We start from the raw sequence: 22,500 nt of genomic DNA, 5'->3' as shown, positions 1-22,500 counted from the left end.
TTGTTTTAAAGAATTTCCAAACTGGGGGGAGTGAGTTGGAGAGATGGCTCAGTGGTAATGAGCACTGCCTGTCCCTTGAGAGGTTCTGAGTCCAATTCCCAGTCCCCACATAGCAGCCATCTATTAAGGGATCTGATGCCCTCTTCTGGTGTGCAGACATCCATGCAGACAATGCCCTAAAATATATAAGTAAATATCTGTTTTTAAAAATTCCAAACTGGGGGTTAGGGATTTAGCTCAGTGGTAGAGCACTTGCCTAGCAAGCACAAGGCCCTGGGTTCGGTCCCCAGCTATGAAAAAAAGGAAAAGAAAAAAATTCCAAACTGATTTGACATAGAAACCCTTTTTCGCATAAAAGCTATTCACTTGCAAGAAACACACCCCAGCTCCAGAAGAACAGTAGCTGTCTATCAAGCTTACAAAGGGAACTTCAGGCAGCGCCATTCTCCATTTTGCTGCCATAAGCACCTGGAACTGGATCTGACTGAGTTGACATTTACTACTTACCTGAGGAAAATACTTAATATCAACTTCTAGCTCACTTGTTTTGTTTTTGTACCATTTACATTTTTTATTACTGGAGAGGGGGTGCTGAAAGCCACAGCATACACAAGGAGGTCAGAAGACAGCTTTCAGGAGTCAGTTCTCTCCTTCCACAGAGGCTGCAGAGATCAAACCCACGTCATCAGGCTTGCTCAGTAAGTGCTTTTACCTGGTGAGCCATGTTGCCAGCCCTCACCTGTCTTTTAACACAAGAGACTACACAGAAAAATCTTAATCCCCTAAGATTAGGAATGTAAGTCAACAGCAACATCAAGACATGGGTGGGAAGAATATTAGTCACTCCTTATAATCTCCCCCAAATAAATGTACGCAATTAAAGACAAGCCCCTAGCTCCACACCCAACACCCAGACTAGCTTCCCTAGACCCTTCCTCTCATTTGCACATTAGCCAGCACTGAGAGAACCGGTGACCTAGCATCATTACTACAAAATGAATCGCATGCACCCTACCACAGTAAGTAATACCATATTACAAAAAAGGTTTTTAATGTTTTTTATTTATATGTAATGTGCGTGCATGTGTACGCAACACGTGTGAGGATGTCCGATGAGGCAGGAAAAGGGTTTGAGACCCCATGATGCTGGAGCTACAGGGGGTTGTGAGCTTCCCTTGGGTGCTGAGAACTGAACTTGTTCCTTCTGGAAGAGCAGCAAGCACCTTTAACCGTGGAGCCATCTCCCCAGTCCCTGCAAAACAGTCTTAGTCACCTAATGTGGCTTGAGTTTCAACTACCAGCACTTTGTGGTGGATTCAATTGTGGATTTTAATCTTTTTTCCTCAGGAGTTCATCTTTGTGGGTCTCGTTTCTAGAGTCTTCTGTGCCCTGAGATGGGACAGTGTTCCCAAAGAGAATCTGCTTTTCCTCAGGCCCTAGGGATTCAAGAGTCATCTGAGTTCATTGTTCTGTTTGCAACTAGTATCCCCCGGCCCTGAATGCACAGGTTTCATGTTCATGTCTCAGAGAGGTTTTCTTTTGTCACATGCATATATTTATACCCCAGACGTTTATGCCAACAACATTCATCAACGCCTATCACGTGCATCTCAAAATCAGCTTGCCCAGTACTGAGCTTCTGGAAAGCCTGTAGCCATGTGAATGTCCTATTCAGCAAATAGAACCAATTGACCTGTATGGGTGTATAGGGACTTTACTGAACAATAGGCAAATAGGGGTTGAAATCTGTCTTATGACAAACAGCTCAGTTAAGGTGGAAGTGTTTATATGTTCAAATACACTGTCTTGATTGTCAGACCAAGCAAGAAAAGCCTCACAGACCTGCTACATGACCTTGAGAGCAAAACTGGAAAATACTTTGCCTTGTCAAACAGTGCCACCACTGAGCTAAATTTTGGAAGTCAGTTGCTCAAGATCAAAAGGAAACAGTCCAACCAAACAATCCCTCAGAGTAAAACTGTAGGAGGTGCTGTAGGGTGCTACAGAATGCTCGTAAGTCTTTTATAGGATTTGTTAAGTTTCATAGTGCTATAGTTTGGATATGGCTTGGTCCCTGTGGTGATTGGCCTTCATTGTTATCTTGACTAGATTTAGAGAAAACATGCTCTCTGAGGGTGTTTTCCTCAGAGACATGTAATGGAGGAGGAAAGACGCACCCTGAATATGGGCAGTATCTTCCCATGGGTCACAGATGAAATAAAAATGAGAAATCCAGCTGAGCACCAGCATTCACCCCTCTCTGCTCCCAATTGTAGATACAGTGTGGCCAGTGTTTCATGTTGCTACTGCTGTGCCTTCCCTGTGTCCCCTAAAACTGTAAGCCAAAATAACCCTTAAGTTGCTTCTCACCTGATACAGCAATGAGAAATGAAATTAATACTGTCCCCAATACAGTGAGTGACATTGAAAACTGATAGGACTGGCTGGCGGAGCACGCCTCTAATCCCAGCACTTGGGAGGTAGAAGCAGGCAGATCAAGGTCAGCCTGGTCTACAGAGTGAATTCTGGGACAGCTAGGGCTACACAAAGAAACCCTGTAGGAGAGTAGGAGAAAACGAAGAAAATGGATAGGATCTTGATTAGGTAGAGCCTAATAAGAGGTGTCCGCTGTCCGGGTGAAAGGTAATGCTGGTTTCCAGGGGTCTTCCGGGAGTGGATTAGACTTTCCTTTAGGAAAGAGCCTCAGGGTAGGAGGTGGGTCACTGGGAGCAGGCCTTGTAGCTCTGTAGCCTGATACTTCTTCCTGTTCATAATTGGACTATGGATACAGTGTGAGCAGCCAGCCTCCTACTCCTACCATGATGCCTTCCCTGCCTGCTGCCATGTCTTCTCCACTGTGGTTGACTGCATCCCTCTGGTACTGGGAGCCAAAATAAACCTTTTCTTCTTTAAGTTGCCTTTGTTAGAGTATTTGTCACAGCAATACACATACACACCACAAACACAACCCCCATCTCGAAAAAAGAAAGACCTTAGAGATCCAACTTTGCCCCTCCCGCCCCCATATGAGGGCAGAGCAGGAAGGCAGTGCCTCACCAGATGCCAAATTGGCTAGCATCTTGGGCTTGGAATTTCCAGGCTCTAGAACTATGAGAAGGAAATTTCTTGTGTTTATAAGCTACCCCGTCTCTAATATTCTGTAATAGCAGTCTGAGGAAACAGAAACACTTCCATAATGCCTGCCTGACCATTAATCTGTAGGCATCTTGTATCTGAGTAAAACCAAACATGAGCTGTATATTAGTTTCAATGCTAAATACCAAGCTTGCGTTGGAAATTTGCATATGGTGGTTAGAAAATCTCCCCCACTTCAAGAACACATGCTTAAGGTAGGTCTGAAGGTATAAAGGATTCTGATGTATGTCACTGGCTGTCAAGTGGCTCAGCAAAACAGAGCGAGAGGGAGAGGAAGAAACACTGGCATACATGCTGTCCATGGGAGTCTAGATGAGGGTGCCCAGGTGTCTGCTTTATGCTTAGTGCAACTTTTCTACACATCTTGAAAGTTTTCACAGCTGAGTGTTAAACAAGGCAAAACAGTGATTCCTCATTAGAGTCAAACAAATGGTTTAGGACAGAGACAATGTCAAAAGCAAAGAATAAAAAAACCCAGCAATGGCAAAGGCTGGCTGGGAGGGCAGTCAGCGCATGCTTGGGGGCTCATGTCTCTGCTCAGGGTTGTCTTGGAAAGTTGGAAGCACCTGTGGATAGAGGCACAGCATTAAAGAGTGTGTTCCCTCACAAGCCAACAGCTCTCAAGCGAGACATTCAATCCTTAGAGCACAGTGAGGACCTCTGCCAAGAGGACCTCCTGGAGGCAGAAGGCACTGACATCTCTGAGCTCCACATGCAGCCTCCCAAAGGACTGCTCTTCTGAACTCCTCCAGTTTCTGTAGTTTGGGGTTTTTTTTTTTGTCTGTTTGTTTGTTTGTTTTCGTTTTTGTTTTGTTTTGTTTTGTTTGAAATTTCTTGAACCTACCAGTGGAGAGAAAACCGTGGAGGAAGGGCATCGGCGCCTGCCAGTTGTCAAGATCCTCAACTTCTTTTATCTCGTTCTTCAAATTATTGGCTTTTTCCTTCTCCCAGAAAGGCAGACTGCAGGAAGAACACAACCGCACTGAGTTTGAATGTATGCCATGTTAAATTTATAAACACCATCTATGAGAAAGGCACTGTGTGACCACGTGACCATAAAGGGACCTAGGCCTCCACAGCAAGGAGCTGTGGAGAGAGCCAGTGAGTAAAGTGATTGTAGTGTAGCCACAAGGACCTGTGTTCACACCTCAGAACCCACAGAACGAGGCAGGGTGTGGCCAGCACCTAAGGTTGACCTCTGACCTCGACATGCACACGTTCAAACACACACAATAAGTAAATGTAAAAATAACAATGTAGATTTAAAAAGACAGACCTAAACACAGAGTGATGCAAAAGCAGTAGGATGACCTGTGGTATATTAGCTAAATGCAAATGGATAGAACGAGTTGTAATCTTTTTTTTGAAGTTTTATAACTGTATGGGTGTTTCCTATGCATCTGCACCATGTGCCATGTGGTGCCCAGAGACCAGAAGATGGAGGAGCACCGGAAACTAGAATTGCTGATGGGCGTGAGTGGCCCTGCGGGCACTGAGGCTTGAACCTGGGTCCTCTGGAAGAACGTCCAGTGCTCTTAACCACTGAACCTTCTCTCCAGCCCCAGAGAGTTCTTAATAGTAAAGTAATATAATATTAATGAATAACAAATATTAAAATGTATAGATATGGATAATGAGAGCAAAGCAATTGTATAAAGCCTACCCATCCAATAACATGGGAATTAAAGGCCTCCTGCAAATATGGCTTCATAATTGAGGAATCAGGCAATAAGAGCAGACAGAGCACAGTGTTCTCAACAAGTCTGAAGAGCCAGAGATCCGTCATTAGGAAACCTTAGACACACGGAAACAGCAGGGCAAAGCTTGGGGGTGGGGGCTACACAGAAAATGAACTTCCGAAATTTGTATACCGGTTCCCTTGAGGATCGCTGAATGTTATGAAGTATTATAAGGTGAGGTGCCACAGGACAATAAAATAGTCTATTGTGTGCTGTGTTGGATAGTTTTATGTCAACTTGACACAAGCTTGGAACAGGGAACCTTGATTAAGAAAATGCCTCCGTAAGATGGGGGTTGTGTGCAGGCCTGTAAGACATTTTCTTAATTGGTACTGATGTGGGAGGGCCTAGCCCATTTTGGGTAGCACCATCCCTAGGCTGGTGATCCTGGGTTCTATAAGCTGAGCAAGCTGTGAGGAGCAAGCCAGTAAGCAGCATCCTCCATGGCCTCTGCATCAGCTCCTATCTCCAGGTCTCCGGGTTCCTGCCATTTGAATTCTTGAGAGCTTGTTTGGAGGTTCTAGCAGGGGAGCACAGCTACTCGTATACCCTTGACCGAAGACCGGTCCTCCTCTATTCAGGGAAGGTCATCCTCTTCGACCGAGCGCGCAGCTTCGGAAGGGACGCACATGGAGCGGTGAGGGAGGAAGGGGACACCCGCCTAGCCAGCCAGATCAGCCGAATCAACCCTGGCAATCAATGGGGTGACAGATGTCGCAGCCAGATCGCCCTCACATCCGCCATTTGAATTCTTATCCTGACTTCCTTTGATGTTGGACTGTAATACAGAAGTATACACTAAATAAGCCCAAAGATATGAGCGTCATTGTTCCCAGCTTCCATGGAAAACTGAAAAATTATTCTAGATCCCACAAACGGAGCTGGAAAGTCTTCATTGATTACTGCAAGCATTTGGTAAAGACTTTAATGGAGTAGTTAGCTACTCTAAACTAACCTTAGAGAGGTCCTGAAAACAGTCAAAACACACTCAAAAGCATCAATCTTCAAAAACTAAAGATCAAGCTAGGCAGTGATAGTACACGCTTTTAATCCCAGCAATCAGGAGACAGAGTTCAAGGCCAGCCAGGGCTACACAGAGAAACCTTGTCTCAAAAAAAAAAAATGTGTGTGTGTGTTTGTGTGTGTGTGTGTGTGTGTGTGTGTGTGTGTGTGTACACATATGTAACTATAATATAACACAATAGAAAAACCACCCTACTTAGTATTTTTATGATTTATACATACAAATATATTTTTATATATTCATAAGAGGCAATTTACAAAAACTAAAATAATTGGGTAGGATGGTAAGGCAGTGGCTGATAGGTTGAGTATTCTAGAATAGTGTTTATTAAAAAAGGAAGTACAGACATGAGAAGCTTAATTATGTGTTGGAAGGACTAATGAAGCATAACAAAGGCATTAGAGGTGCCAAGCTTAGAATAAAAGGCTTTTCTTCCCACCCAGCACTGAATCCTGCTGTGTGAGACTCGGGAGCACACGTGCCAACCTCACCACATTACATGAGACTATTTCTATTCAGAAATAGGGAGAGGGAAGAGGTAAATACATAAATTCATGGTCAGAGCAAAAGTTTGAAATCGGGGCTGGAGATAGGGCTTGGTCATAGTTAGGAGCATTGGCTGCCCTTCCAGAAGACCCTGTTTTGATTCCTGGCCAGCACCGAAACTATAGCTTGAAACCATTTGTAAATTCAGTTTCAGGGAATCTAAAACCTTCTTCTGGATCTCTGGGCCCCAGACACACACATGGTACACAGGCATACATATGAGTAAAACACTTCTACACATAATTTTTCATTTAAAATATATTCGAGTCTATAAGCATGGAATTAGGGCCACTGAGATGGCTCCATGGATATTGGTGCTTGCTGCCAGTGTAATGACATGAGTTCAAGCCTTGAGACCCACATAGTGCAAAGAGAACCAACTCCCTAACACGTGGCACATGTGCCTCTATACATGCATACCTTTTTATATATGTAGAAAAACATAGGACTAGTATTTCCCTCAAGTACAGGGATGTTCTGTGATATTCTAGTATTCTGGAAAATGGAGTATCAGTCATTTTATCCATGTAAACTCCCTTCCCATGCATACCCAAGCACAACACGGCATGAGGCAGTTGGCCAGTGTCATCTGTAAAATTTGTCCCCCTCCCATTGCCAGATGCCACAGACCCTTGACCTCTGTGGGTCTTTCCAACTGTCCACCATACTGCACTGACCCTCCTGATGTAACACAAAAGGTCCCTGTGGTTTGACTGACTGTGGGCTCCACAGAGATGGGATCATAGAAAACCTGGGGAAAACTCACTTGGGAATTTGTGGAAGTGGCTCAAGTGGGATAAAGGTGTCGAATTTTTTCTCATAAGGTCCCCTGGGGAAAAAAAAACAGTAAAAACAACTGTAAAATTGCTATGACCTCTTTAAGTATGGAGAGCAACACATTATGTTCGAAACACGCTCTACCTTCTGGGATCAGTCCCAAAAAGAAGCTTCAGGGCCATACAGAGAACAATGTTTCATTTTTTATTAGGTTTCATCAAGATCACTGACTCCCACATAACTGGCTTTCTAGATAGTTTCAATAAAATACAACTGCTGTTTGTTCCTTCAGTTGAATGGCTCTCTTCTCTCTGACCATATTGTCCTAAGTTCACTTCCACCTTTAAAGTCAACCCACAGACTGGTCACTAACAGTCAGACTTAGTGCAAAAGCTCCTTTATCTACAAGTGTGTGGTAATAGACATCAGACAAAAAGAACAACTACTATTTCTGACTTTATCAGGTTTTAAAAGTATGATGTAATGGGTTCCTCGACATTTCCATATGAGTGTATCCTTGGAGTTAATTCATATTCATCCTTCCACTACCCTCTCTTACACCCTCCCCAGTGACGTGTGTGTGTGTGTGTGTGTGTGTGTGTGTGTGTGTGTTTGTATGCTTTTTTAAAGTCTGGTGCCATTTTTGTGGTACTGGGGATTGATATTAAGGCTTTGCACATCTAAGCAAGTTCACCACCAATGAATTATATCCTCAGGCCTTCTTGTCTCTTGTAGGCACAAATTAAGTAAATAAGAACTCTTTAAGGAATTTTCACTCCATCATATCTCACTGCTATATCTCCCACTTTAAAAAACAATTCCTATACAGGGTCTAGGGGAGAGGTTCAGTAGTAATGAGACTTGCTCTGAAAGCAACAGGATCTGGGTTCCAAATTCCCAGCACCTACATAAAAACCAGGCACCATGGGGTATGCTTGTGACCCCAGCGATAGGGGCAGAGACAGGCAGATCCTAGAGGTTCACTGTTCAGCTGGCTAGGCCAAATGTCAAGCTTTCGGTTCAGAGAGATCCAGACCAAAAACATAAGTGCAGAAAGCCATAGAGAAAACACTCCGTGTCCTCCTCTGGCCTCCCCATGCACATGCGTTGAGTATACACCCCTGCATACATAGGTGCTTATAACACACACAGACACACCAAGATATTAGACAAGTGACTAATTAAGTACTGTTAATTTACACTCAGCGGAGACAGGTAATAAAACCGTGGCATGCACGTGGACTCACAGTGAGAAGTTCACTGGCGGCAGAGTTGCCCCAGCTTTGAAGAACTCTTTACTCTGTTCTGGGAACATGTATGGATTATCTCCTGGTGTCAATTTGGGGATTCCATTTCTGGGATCAATATCTGTGGGAAACGTCAGAAAAGTCACATGTAAGGCTGAAGCCGATGCCGTCTTCTGTGAGCAGCCGCCCGACGGTGAACAATCAAGTCCCTTCATATTTATCGTGAGATAAATTCGTTAGCCCACCTTGGAAATTCAAGTTCACAGGACCTTTTTCCCCTATGCTGTGTTCTCCGATATGACTACTTAAAACCATGGAGGCTGCAGAAGAGCGGGTGTGGAGAGCCAGCCCCTGAGTGAGGCATGGCTCTTGTGCACGTACGCACACAGCAGCTGGGCAAGGTTTACAGGAGATCAAGCCAATTACATTTTTCAGAATAGACTGGGGATAGCGTCTGAGGCCCCGAGGATCTGTTGGCAGTTGATACCTTCAAGGAGAGGGACAGTGGCTTTTATTTAAGAGTATGGCCACAGGTAGTGTCCCAACACCCACAGACCACCTCATACTGTGGACAGCCCCAGTTGAAGGTTAAAAGTTCACTAAGTAAACATTTTTAGGGGTTGGGGATTTAGCTCAGTGGTAGAGCGCTTGCCTAGCAAGCGCAAGGCCCTGGGTTCAGTCCCCAGCTCTGAAAAAAAGAAAAAAAGAAAAAAAATTTTTTAAAGCAAAGATTGAGGTTGAGAAGAAGATGGGGGTGACAGTTCCAAGAGGATCAGAGGTGAGGAGCAACGTGCAGATATGATCAAAGTACACTGGGTGCATTATAAATTTTCAAATAATAAAAATTTAAATTGAAAAACATGGCCAAGTGGTGGTGGTGCACCTTTAATCCCACCAACAGGAGGCAGAGGCAGGCCAGCAGATCTCTGTTCAAGGCCAGCCTGGCCTACAGAGTGAGTCCAGGACACCCAGGGCTACACAGAGAAACCCTGTCTCAAAAAACAAAACAAGGGCTGGAGAGATGGCTCAGGGGTTAAGAGCACTGACTGCTCTTCCAGAGATCCTGAGTTCAATTCCCAGCAACCACATGGTGGCTCACAACCATCTGTAATGGGATCTGATGCCCTCTTCTGGTGTGCATGAAGACAGCTACATTGTACACATAAAATAAACCTTTAAAAAAAAAAGCCAAAAAACATGGAGGAATATAGCTCACCTGGCTACCATATATAATCCCTTGGGTCAATGTCAAGCTATATATATATGTATATGTATTTGTATGTATATGTATATGTGTATGTATATATATTCTATCACTATAGATTATAAAACGTACACATTTGTTTGCTTGGCCCTTTGAGGGGTTTAGGTTTTGGGGGGTTTTGCTTGTTTTTTATTTTGGACAAGCAAGATATGTCGCTTTTATTTTGATATTCCACTATCTTATTGTATTTTATTATTTTGTGTGTCCGAGTGTTTTGCCAGCATGTCTGTTTCGCACCCATCAAGTCCTCTGAGACTAGAGCTACAGACTGCTGTGAGCCACTGTGTGGTGCTGAGGAGCAAGCCCGGGTGTTCTGGGAGAGCAACCAGTGAGCTTAACCACTGAGCCATCTCTCCAGCCCCTTTCATTGTTACAATGTTTTTTATTCATTCTTTAAGAATCTCAAAAGATTTGTTTTAATCATATTCTTTCCCTTCCCCCAACTTCTTCCAGAGTCTCCCAACCCTCCCTACCCACCAAACTTCATATTGTTATTCCCTCTTTAAACACATGCGCACACACCACCACCAACAAACATGAAATCTAATTATTTTGGCCAACTACTCCGGTGCCTGTGTCATACCCAGCGTCATGCCACTGGAGAGAAAAAAAACCTGATTCCCCCTCTCCCAGAAGATATCAGTTTCCAACCGCTTCTTGGCTAAGGGTGGGACTTGTGCCCACTTCCCCTCTATGTCAGGATCTTGTCTGGCTTGAGTTTGTGCTGTCAAGGCTCTGTGAGTACATATGCCCATTGGACCTGCCATGTCAAGAAAAACGCTGCCTTTTTGAAGTCATCCACCATGTCTGACTCTTACATGTTTTCTGCCCCATCCCCTGCCTCTGTCACTGAGCCTTAAAGGGAGGAGTGAGATACAGACATCCCATTTCAGCCTGAACACTCCAAGTGTCTGTCTGTCTCTCTCTCTCTCTCTCTCTCTCTCTCTCTCTCTCTCTCTCCCCTCTCTCTCTCTCTCCACTTTGATAGAGGATAGAGGAGACACATTACCGTATTTCTTCTTCCCAAGGCTCTTGTCCACTGTCCTCTCTGCCACAGACTTCCTGTTGCCCCGGAAGACCCCATTGAAGAAACACTGCTTTCCAACATGGTAGGTGTGGATGTTGCTGCTGAACCTTGGATAAAATGTCCACTCAGGACGCTGCCCATCTGCTGCAAGACATCGGAAACCCTTCCATTAGTACCACTCTGGGCCCTCGAGACAACTAGATGACAAGATGTTACAACCCTCCCCTCCGCAGGCTCTTCTTGACCTGCAGACTTCTCACGTATACATGGTTTTTTCTTTTTTTAGATTAATTTTATTTATTTTATGTATATGAGTACAGTGCCACTCTCTTCAGACGCACCAGAAGAGGGCATCAGATCCCATTACAGATGGTTGTGAGCCACCACGTGGTTGCTAGGATTTGAACTCAGGACCTCTGGAAGAGCAGTCAGTGCTCTTAACCACTGAACCATCTCTCCAGCCCCCTCATCTTATTTTTTAGGCAGGATCTCCCACTGGACCAAGAGCTCATTGGTTTGACTTGATCGCTGGGATCTTCTTACCCATCACTTCAATAGGACTAAAGGCACGTGCTCTCACACCTACCTTTTTTTACATGGGTACTGGAATCTATACTGAGACACTCATGCATGTGTGGTAAGCACTTTGTCTACTGAGCCATCTTCCCATCCCCCAGCCTTGGTCTCTTCATCTTCACCCTCCCAACTGTGGAGACCACAGGTGTGTGCCACCACACCCAGCTAAACTGTGGAGCCTTCCTCAGTGCATGTGAGCCCTTGGTTCTGCATCAGGGGTGGCATCAGACTCTGGGAAACTAGGCACGGGAGGAAGAGGAGGAGGAGGAGGAGGAGGAAGGGTACTCAAGAAGCTGCTCGATTGTTTCTGTTTTCTCTTGTCTTTCAAAACTCACACAAGCTTCATGTTCACACATTCTACAGAGGCTGGGAAGGGTCATAACAGCCTACAAGTACCTGTGATCAGCCTTCTCTCTGATGGCTGGAGAGAGAGAGAGAGAGAGAGAGAGAGAGAGAGAGAGAGAGCGCTCAACATAGACCAGCCATGACATCCTATCTGTGTGTAGCATGGTGTTGGCCCCACATATGTGCACCTCAGTGGACACACACCCAGCAAAGAAGGGAAAGCACAGTGCCACTTTAAGCTAGACACAGGCCCTTTCGGTGCCTACCTCATTTGAAGCTGTCCTTATAAAACTAATTCTAGTGACAAAGCAACAAAAGAATCCCATTGTTCTAGAGCTGCTGGAGAAGCCCCTGGTGAGGGGCAGCAAAGGACAGAGGTTGGACAGGAGGCCTGGGGAGCTGGGGTTCTGCTCCCTATGCTCCACTTCCTAACTACACGCGCTTGCGTGGAGGATCGAGTCTCTCTGTAACTCCATTTCCTTCTCTGAAAATGGAAAAGATCTCTTATCAGTCCACGACCACCTGTAACTCCAGATCGGGGGGGAGCTGATGCAAATAAACACTCATACATGAAATAAAAAAAGTGAATCTTTGAGGAGGAGAGAAATAGCGAATGCAGAGTCACCCAGACCTAAAGCATTGTCACAGGGGAGGGTCCAGGACCGATGCGGCCAGAGGGAAATGCTCTGCATACCGCAGCTCAGCCGTTCTAGTGTGTGTCACTTGATGGCTGGAGAAATGCGTCAGTGGCTCGCTTCACTCTTCTCTGAATGGCTCAGTGCACTGACACAGACCTACAGAGAGGTCAGGGTGGTAGCACTGGTCTCAACTGAGGGGATCTGGAGTCACCTAGGACACATCTCTGAGCACACCAGTGAGGGTTTCTAGACTGGGTTAACTGAGGTAGAAAGGCTGGGATGTAGACTGAATCCTGGGTTGAATAAAGAGAAGCAAGCTGAGCATTAGCCATCTGTCTGTCTGTCGGTCTGTTTGTCTCTGTCTGTCTACCTACCCATCTGCCTATCTGGTGCTTTCTCTCTGTCTCCTCTGTGTCTGTCAGTCTGTCTCTGTGTCTCCCCTGTCTCTGTCTCTCTGTATGTCTCTCTGGCTGTCCCTCTGTCTCTGTGTGTCTCTGTCTCTGTGTGTGTCTCTGTGTCTGTCTGCCTCTCTGTTCTTCTGTCTGTCTCTGTCTCTCTCTTTCTGTCTCTCTCTATCTCTGTCTCTCTCTATCTCTGTGGACACAGTGTGAGTTGTCTCCATGTCTTCCCATCTGCTGTGTGGACGGCTGAGTCAGAATAAACCCTTCCTTTTTAAGTTGCTTCTTCACAGGTGTGAAAAGTAATTAGTAATTAGTCCTTAGCACATGTATGAGGGAACAGGATAGCCACGCACATTGTCCTGTGGTTAACTTTATGTTCTGTGCACACACATGTGTGTTCTGGGGATCAAAACTACAGGTGGTCAGACTTAGCCACAAAGACCTTGGCCCACTGGGGCCACTGGGGCCTTGCCCAGACCCTTAACTTCTTGTACTAAGTAGAAAGAGTACGATTTATAATGATGGTGTAGTGTAGGGTACTAAATATCTGAACCAGTAGTGTAGTAATTTATTGTTATCAGATATGATGTGTGCACTATGCCACAGACACAAGTCACGTGTGTGTTATGATATTAGGAAACCTATGACATCACTCGGCAATAAAAGCTCTCAGCTGCATCATCGTATTTTGGTGGAAACTTCATATCTGCAGGTCACTGTTGGCCAAAGCTACATGATAGAGCATATGACGGCTTTTGTATGTGTATATGCGTGTATACACAAATCACATATACATTTCAAACTTCCGTTCTTCACAGTTGTTGGGCAGGATATTGTTGGAGAATATTGAAGAAGAGGGTTTACATTCTATACACTTGTATGTTGCCTTAGAACCTTTCATGGCTCTCACCTGAAGGCATTTCACTTTTGAAAACTGTATGACCACACCTCCCGCACGGCTGTCAGAGGACGGGAGAAGAAACATGCTAAATGCCTAGCGCTGGGCGGGGGAGGGCTTCCGTGACTCCTCCCACATCAGGTCCCGGGAGCAGAGGCCCGGGGCCACTCACTTGTCTGTGACTTGAGCAGGCTGAATTCCTCGGGATATTTTTCCTTCTGGATTTCAGGCAGTGAGACTTTCAAGGACCGATTAGCCTGGGCAGAGGACGAGGAGGAGGGAGAGGAGGAGGAGGATGAAGAGGAGGAGGATGAAGTGGAGGAGGTCTTCTGACCCAGCCCCGAAGCAGTGCTGGAAGGCAAGCGGCAGGGTTAGAATCGTCTTTTTTTTTTTTTTTTTTTTTTCCCAGAGCTGGGGACCGAACCCAGGGCCTTGCGCCTGCTAGGCAAGCGCTCTAGCACTGAGCTAAATCCCCAACCCCAGAATCATCTCATCTTACATTCCCACTACATGAGTCCTCGACAACAGGACTGGCTTTGCTTCTCAATAAAGTCCCTGAGTGTGGTTTACTGACTCACAGCTTGAAGGTATTGAAACCTATTCAAAAGATGTGCACTTTAGAACAATCAGTGTTTGCTGCACAGCCGGAGAACCTGCGTAGAACCTGCGTTTGATCCCAGGTAACCGGTGTGGCCAAAGGAGAGAACCAACTCCTGTTATTATCCTGTGGCAGGCGCACACTCTGTCACACGATGGATGGATGCATGGACACGTGGGTGGATGGGTGGGTGGATAGACGGACGGACGGACGGACAGACGGACGAATGGATGGAATTTAATTCTTGTTTGTTTGCTTGCTTTCATTTTGTTTTGTTTTGTTTTTGAGACAGTGCTTCTCTGTATAGCCCTGGCTGTTCTAGAACTCACTCTGTAGACCGGGCTAGCCTCAAATTCACAGAGATCCACTCCTACTTCTGCTTCCCAAGTGCTGGGAATAAAGTTGTGGACCACCACCACCTCCCAGCTTATAAAATACAGTTCTTAAAAACAGGCTGCAGAGGGGTTGGAGAGATGGCTCAGTGGTTAAGAACACTGGCTGCTCTTCCAGAGGTCCTGAGTTCAATTCCCAGCAACCACATGGTGGCTTGCAACCATCTGTAATGGGATCCGATGCCCTCTTCTGACCTGCTGGTGTACATGCAGACAGAGCCCTCATACATAAAATAAACAAATACATCTTTTTAAAAAAACAAGCTGGAAAGATAGATAATCAGTTAGGAGCACTTGCTATTCTTGCAGAGGACCTGGGTTCAATTCCCAGCGCCCACATGATGGCTCACAACCACCTCTAACTCCGGTTCTAAGGAATCTGATGCCCTCTTCTGGCCTCCACAAACACCAGACATGCGTGTGGTATTGAAATACACGTGTATTTGAACAAATAAAAAGGGGGGGGGGACAGCCAAGACACTAGATCCTCAGAAAGTAAATCACAGAACTGCTACGTAATCCAGCAATTCTACCGCTAGGTATATACCTGAAAGGACAGAAAACAGAAGTTCAGGCAGACGCTTGTATATGGATGTGCATTACAGAGAAGTAAGAAATCTGAGTATCCAACAGGTAGGTAAATGGATGGAGCTCAACGTATATCTACACAGAGAAGTATAACTCAGCCTACAAAGGGGCGCAGTTCTACAACACGCAACAGTACGGGAAAGCCTTGAAACAATTCTTTGAAATAAAAATTAGCCAACCGTAAGAGGACATATCAGTATGACTCCATTAACAGGAGAGCGGAGGGCAGAGGAGAGGTTTCCCAGAGCTGGGGAGGGAAGAGTACTGCTCTGCTTGATGGATACAGAGTTTGCATTTGGGGTGACGCATCGGTTTGAAAACAGGCAGCCATGGTGGTCCTAAGGCACCAGGAAGGTACTTAAGGCCATCTCATTGTACACCTAGGATAACGTGCCTTTGTTGTATTATATGGGTTTTAAAGATGTATTTATTTCGGGAGGTGGGGTGGGAGAGTTTGCCTGCAGTGTGAGTGTATCATGTACATGCAATGCCCATGGAAGCCAAAATCCCCCAGAACTGGAGTTATAGGTGGCTGTGGGTGCTGAGAACAAAACCCAGGTCCTCTAGAATGGCGGCCAGCACTTGGCTTTCTAACCACTGAGCCATCTCTCCAGCTTTATTGCGCTGAAATTCTTGACTCTCGGCTGGTCAGAGACTTGAGCCGGTGTGCAGGTGAGGGCCTTGTTTCCTCCCTTGCTGGCTTAGCTCCTCTAACTTTCTCCTGCCTTCCAGTGCTGCCCCAGCCTGAAGAGTGGGAGGGAAGAGAAATTGGAAGGTCTGTGGTCTTCATAAGAGCACGTGGTGCCTCTTTATAATTCTGACTTTTAGCCCAGGGCCTTGGCAATGTGGCAAGCAAGTGTTCTGCACTAAGCTATATCCCTAGCCCTAAGAAGATGTTTAAGGGGCTGGAGAGATGGCTCAGCGGTTAAGAGCACTGACTGCTATTCCAGAGGTTCTGAGTTCAATTTCCAGCAGCCACATGGTGGCTCACAACCATCTGTAATGAGATCTGATGTGTGTCTAAGACAGCTACAGTGTATTCATATACACTAAATAAATAAATAAATTTTTTTTAAAAAAAGAAGATGTTTAAGGGCTGGAGAGATGGCTCAGCGGTTAAGACCACTGACTGCTCTTCCAGAGGTCCTGAGTTCAATTCCCAGCAACCACATGGTGGTTCACAACCATCTGTCATGGGATCCAATGCCCTCTTCTGGTGTCTAAAGACAGTGACAATGTACTCACATACATGAAATAAATAAATCTTTATTTTAAAAAAAGAATTTCAAATAATCCTTTTAAAAAAAGAAGATGTTTAAATTAGATCTTACAGGAGAGTGAGATACCTCAAATAGAAAGGTATCTATGTGTGTGAGAAAGGACTTTTATCAGGACTGGACGTGTTACATCAGGACCAGGTTGAGGCTCTTGTATATGGTGTTCTGGGCTTGATCTGCCCTCACAGCAAAACCAACCAACCAAAACAAAATCTAACAACTAAATGTTAACATATTTTTCTCTATAGTATGAAATTGTGACTTCTCTTTGTAGTAAAAGTGATTTTGTAATTTTTCATTTTTCTATAATAAACTTGCATTGTAACAAAAAAATTGGAAAAGGGTTTTTTTTTCTTTTTTTCAGAGCTGGGAACCACTGAGCTAAATCCCCAACCCCAAGGGTTTTTTGTTTTTGTTTTGTTTTGTTTTGTTTTGTTTTTTTGTATTGCTAACAGAAATACAAATGGAGAAAAGTACCCGAAACATAAACACAGTTTCATAAATACTTATAAGTTCAGTGCCAGGCCAGCCGGATGGCTTATTGGGTGAAGGAGCTTGCTGCCAAGCCTGAGGACCTGAGTTCAATTCCTGGGATTGAGGAAAGAGAAAACTGACTCCCAAAAGTTATCCTCTGACCTCCACAGGCTGCTGTGCCATGCACACTCACAGAAGAAGTAACTAAATAAGCCAATGCTACAAAGTCATGGGTTTTTTTTTTTTAATTAGTAAATCTCCAGGTCAACAGACAAAACAATACCAGCTCTTCTTTCTCCTCTCAGTGCCCAGGCGCCATCTGTGGGCCTCTCACCCAGAAAGATAATCATACGCTGACTGTATTTCTTAGATGGTCTCTCTTTACTTTCCTTCCCTTTCTCTTTCTGGTGTGTGTGCCTTCTTCCTTCCTTCCTTCCCTCCTTTCTTCATTCTTTTATTCTTTCGTGTGTGTGTGTGTGTGTGTGTGTGTGTGTGTGTGTGTTTCTCTCAAGTTCTCCTTTTAACCTCCACATGTTCACAACAACATGCATGAAGACACGGGGGTGGGGGGTAATAAATAAATAAATGTTTAAAAACAAAACAGAACACCAGACCAGAGTCTCAGGGAAGTGATGCAATTTGCTTGAATTCACGCAGTTTGTCAGTGGGAGACTTGGGATTTGAACCTGTGTAGCCTGGCTCTAATGTTCTTGCCTCGCAGGTCACACTGACCTCAGACTACCAGCTTCTGGCTCACAGTTCAGCCCCCAACACCCCGACACCCCGACACGCACACTTACTCAGAGGGAGTCATCACCCTGGGGAGGCCTGGGGCATCAGTGACCCTCAGACCGGTTCCATCAGAAGAGAGGCTGGCCCTTCTGTTTTGATGAGAGGACGTCCTACTGGCCAAGCAACCTTTAGATTCTAGAACATCACTGTGCTGGGCATCTGCAACACAGATATCACCATTTAAGTATATTGCTGAGATATCTGACAGCCTGTCTTGTTTCCTATGCTGTATTTGAAAAACGGGGAAGGCAGGGATCTGGTGAGATGGCTCAGTGGGTAAAGGGGGTTTGCTACCGAGCCTGACAATCTGAGTTCAATCCCCAGATCTCAGAAGGTGGCAAGGGAGAACTGACTCCTGAGTTCGTCCTCTAATCTCTCCATGGCACCTTGGCACAAGCGTGCCTGTACTCACACACCCAATAAATAAATTTATAAAACAGCTAGCATTCAGTATTTATGGTGTCTCAGGGATCCTAACCCTCACAAACAATATCCCATCTAGCTCTCATAAGTTCATGACTGTGTGTGTGTGCGTGCGTGCGTGCGTGTATGTGTGTGTGTGCGTGTGTGTGCATGTGTGTGTGCATGTGTGTGTGCACACGTGTGTGTGCGTGTATGTGTGTGTGCGTGCATGCGTGTGTGTGCATGTGTGTGTGCACACGTGTGTGCGCGTGTATGTGTGTGCGTGCATGCGTGTGTGCATGTGTGTGTGCACGCATGTGTATGTGAGACAGAGACAGAGACAGAGAGACAGAGAGAGAGCGCAATGAGAAAACAGATTCAGAAGGTTTCAGAGAGAACAAAAACATCTAGCTCCAAGTTTAGCAACGAGACTCGTGATGCGAGAGCCTGGAATCCCAGCCACCACAGCAGATTGCTTGTGCCTCCGCACAGCTCACCTACTCCGAACTGAGTGGAGGAGAGCACCTGGGTGTCACCGTACACTGTGTGGACACCTTGGTACAACTCTCCAGAGCGCTTGCTCGTGTCGGAATGAATGAACACAGCCGGTGGGCAGGACCTGAAGAAGTGCCTTCAGAAATGTCTACAGGTCACCTCCCATTATCAAGCCACTCGTTCACAAACATAACTTTGCCAGCAATGGCATCTACAGCAGTTCCTGGCGTGCCTCTGGCCTTTCAGCAGTGTTTGAGCGAATAAATGAATAGAATTCTCTGGGCTGGATGGAGGGTGGAGGTCGTCGGTAACTCGCTTGCCTGATGTGCAGGAAGCCCAGGGTTCCATTCTCAGCACTGCATACAGTGGACATGGTGGCCCTTGCCAATGATCCCAGCACTTGGGAGACAGGGACAGGAAAATCAGAAGTTCAAGGTCACCCTCAGCTATACATAAAGTGTTCAAGGTCAGCCATTGTATCAAGAGGAGGAGGAGGAAAAGAAAAAGGAACACACACCACCCCACCCCACCCCCAGCCACCCTTAATGACAAAGGAGTCCCTTAAGTCTGAGAGTATCACATGGAGAGATGAATCGGTGTTTTGTTTGTTTATTTGGTTGTTTTGGTTGTTTTGGTTTTTTGCTGTATGATTTATATTCTGTAAAAGTAGATCTGTTCTTTACCATTTTCAACAGTGCATCCTGTTCAGTTACTTTTTACAAAAGATTTATTTATTTTATGTAAGTACACTGTAGTTGTCTTCAGACACACCAGTAGAGGGCATCAGATCTCATTACAGATGGTTGTGAGTCACCATGTAGTTGCTGGGATTTGAACTCAGGACCTCTGGAAGAGCAGTCAGTGCTCTCAACCATTGAGCCATCTCTCCAGCCCATCCAGTTACTTTTTTAAGAATTGTGTTTATTATTATGTGTATGTGTGCATGCCTGCATGCCTGTATGTGCACCACATGTGTCAGGCGTCAGGCCCCCTGGAGCTAGAGTTACAGATGGTTGAGCCACCTGATGTGGGTGCTGGGAACCAAACTCCCAATTCTCTACAACAGCAGCAAGTGCTCTCATTGGCTGAGCCACCTCTCCACCCCTCCAAGTACTCCTCTGTTTTTAAGTCCAACCGAGTAGATACTGTATTTCTTTGTGAATAACTTCACAGAGCACAAAAGCTCACTAGACACAACATAATTGCTTGTGGTAAGAAAATTGCACAAATCAAGAGTCCTCTCAGAGCCTAGAGTCCAATCTTAGACTGTGCCCTAGTCTTCCTGCAAAGGACCACTCTGTACACTGGTCCTCCATGAATCCCCACAGTCTGTCAACAGGACTACAGAGCAGATGACTTCTTCATCACCTCTTAAATTCATATAACCAGGGAATTCTACGCTTCCACTCTGGTCACCTAACTCTTCATGTCTGCCAGACATGGTAGCATGCACCTACAGTTCTACTTGGATAGAAACTGAGGCAAAAAGGGCCCTGAGTTCAAGATCAGCCTGGGCAGCATAGTGATACCCAGAAAGGAGGGAGGAGGGAAGTAAGAATGGGTGAGGCATGGGCTGGAGAGATGGCTCAGTGGTTAAGAGCACTGACTGCTCTTCCAGAGGTCCTGAGTTCAAATCCCAGCAACCACATGGTGGCTCACAACCATCTGTAATGAGATCTGATGCCCTCTTCTGGCGTGTCTGAAGACAGCTACAGTGTGCTTATATATAATAAATAAACAAATCTTAAATAAAAAAAAAGAAAGAAAGAATAGGGGAGGGAAAGAGGAGGAAAGAAGAAAATAGGAAAAGAAAAAAGAGATGAGGAAGAGAAAGGGGAATGGGGAGGAGGAGAGGGAGGGAGGGAAGAGAGGGGAGGGAGAGTGAAAGAAGAGGTACACACACATCACACCCTTCACAGGATTGTGCTTGTGGTTACAAATTTCAAAGGTCGGCCTGTCTTCAAATTCCCCCACTCCACTTTCAGGTTTTCTGGAGTATGGCACAAGACCTGTGACCTTGGCAGACTCCCAAAGCCTTGGGAGCCAGAACCCAGGGCAGCCTAAGGTGCGGTGAGGCCAAGTGGTTGTCAGAGATAAAGTCAAAGCCACAAAGGAACCAAAGAAGAGCATAGACTGCACTCAGCACGACGCAATTAGAAATCAATAAACAAGACAGCCCAAGCCAAAACCTCACCATAAGCTTGGGAGCTCAAACCACACTGCTGAATAATTCACCAAAAAGAGATCATGATGGAAATCACACTAACACTCAAACCTTTGGGATTCAACTGAACAGTAATTAGAAATTTGCATTCTTCAGTGCAATTCACCAAGTAGAAGACACTATCAGTTTTTTTTTCTTTTTTTTTTTTTTCCTTTTTTTTTTTTTTTTCCGGAGCTGGGGACCGAACCCAGGGCCTACTATCAGTTTTAATAACATTGTTTTATGCACCACAAAGAACAAAAGTTCTCAATTGATGACATGATAACTTCATGACCTGGAATTCTTTTTCATTTTGATTTATTTCATGTGTATGTGTGTGTGTGTGTGGTGGAGTGCATGTATATGTGCCATGTAAGTGCAGTTCCTGAGGAGGCCAGAAGAGGGCATCAGATCCCCCAAACAGGGCTTACAGGTGGTTGCTAGTTACCCAGTGTTGTGATCTAATTCAGGTCCTCTTCAAGAGCAGGAAACTCTCTTGACCACTGAGTTATCTCTCCACTCCAGATGACCTGGAATTTTTACTTTAGGCCGGCTGAGGCATTCTTTTAGACCTGGATATAGGTTTTAATCATACTGTGACACGTGCACATCCAGAGAATAATTTGGGCTGGATGGTGATGGTACATGCCTTTAATCCCAGCACTCCAGAAGCAGGGGCAGGTGGATCTCTGTGAGTTTGAGGACAACCTGGACTCGAGAGTGAATTCCAGAATGGCCAGGGCTACACAGAGAAACTCTGTCTCAATAATAATAATAATAATGATAATAATAATAATAATAACAACTATTATTATTTAAAATACAAGCCTGGTGGTGACTCACCTTTAATCCCATCACTTGGAGGCAGAGGCAGGTGAATATCTGTGAATTTGAACCAGCCTGATCTACAGAGCAAGGTCCAGGACAGACAGGGCTACAAAGAAAAAAAGGGGTGGGGGATGGACAATCGGATAAGGTATTCTTACACCTTATTTATGTTCAAAAATCTGGCTACTAAGTCATTTTCCAGCTCAGTCACTGATTTCCACAATTTCTACCAATAGAGACCTCAGTGCACTGAAAACACAAACCTTCTCCTGTCTCTGGAATGTTCCTCCAAGCCAAGGAGGCTCACACAGAGCTCGCACAGGAAAGACACGACTGTGGCGCTCCTCCACACACCAGCCCTAACTTCAGAAACGCCATTGCAAGGTGGTTCAGCGGGGGATGAGCACTTGTCCCTTAAGCCTAGTGACCAGAGCTCCATCCCCCCAGAGCCTGTGTAAGCTTGGAAGGAAAGAACTGAGACCACCAACTTGTCATCTGACCTCCCCATATGCATGGGGAAGCACGAGCCTACACACACAAATACATGCACAATAATTCTACAGTTATATACTTCCAGGCCACATGTAGGGGCTTGTACATTTGTAATTCGTTCAGTCAGATGGAAGGTAGAGGCAGGAGAATTGCCATGAGTTCACAGGCCAGCTTAGTCCGGAGGACAAAGAAACAAGAGAGACCCTGGAAGAAGGATCAACTTCTGAAGGTTGTTCTCCGACCTCCACATGTGTGCAGTGGAGGACACACACACACACACACACACACACACACACACACACACACACACACCAGTTGACC

General features: G+C 45.4%; 1 protein-coding gene across 11 annotated transcripts in view; it reads right to left on the bottom strand.

The window, feature by feature from the left end:
• Nucleotides 1-22,500, bottom strand: part of Spats1 (spermatogenesis associated, serine-rich 1) — a 39,159-nt gene that overhangs the window by 8,395 nt on the left and 8,264 nt on the right. For 4 of the 11 annotated variants that reach the window (XM_087565106.1, XM_087565104.1, XM_087565101.1 and 1 more), the window contains exons 2-8: nucleotides 17,768-17,918; nucleotides 13,811-13,989; nucleotides 10,763-10,924; nucleotides 8,490-8,610; nucleotides 7,232-7,294; nucleotides 4,001-4,116; nucleotides 1,045-1,252 (exon numbers count right to left, since the gene is read on the bottom strand). In XM_087565106.1, coding sequence (XP_087421232.1) covers nucleotides 1,050-1,252; nucleotides 4,001-4,116; nucleotides 7,232-7,294; nucleotides 8,490-8,610; nucleotides 10,763-10,924; nucleotides 13,811-13,989; nucleotides 17,768-17,781 — 858 coding nt within the window. In that variant the 5' untranslated portion in view covers nucleotides 17,782-17,918 and the 3' untranslated portion in view covers nucleotides 1,045-1,049. 11 annotated transcript variants of the gene reach the window in all.

This window comes from Rattus norvegicus, chromosome 9 (assembly GCF_021556685.1).
Source record: "Rattus norvegicus strain SHRSP/BbbUtx chromosome 9, alternate assembly SHRSP_T2T, whole genome shotgun sequence".
NCBI lineage: Eukaryota > Metazoa > Chordata > Mammalia > Rodentia > Muridae > Rattus > Rattus norvegicus.
This window is presented reverse-complemented; position numbering and strand designations above follow the sequence as displayed.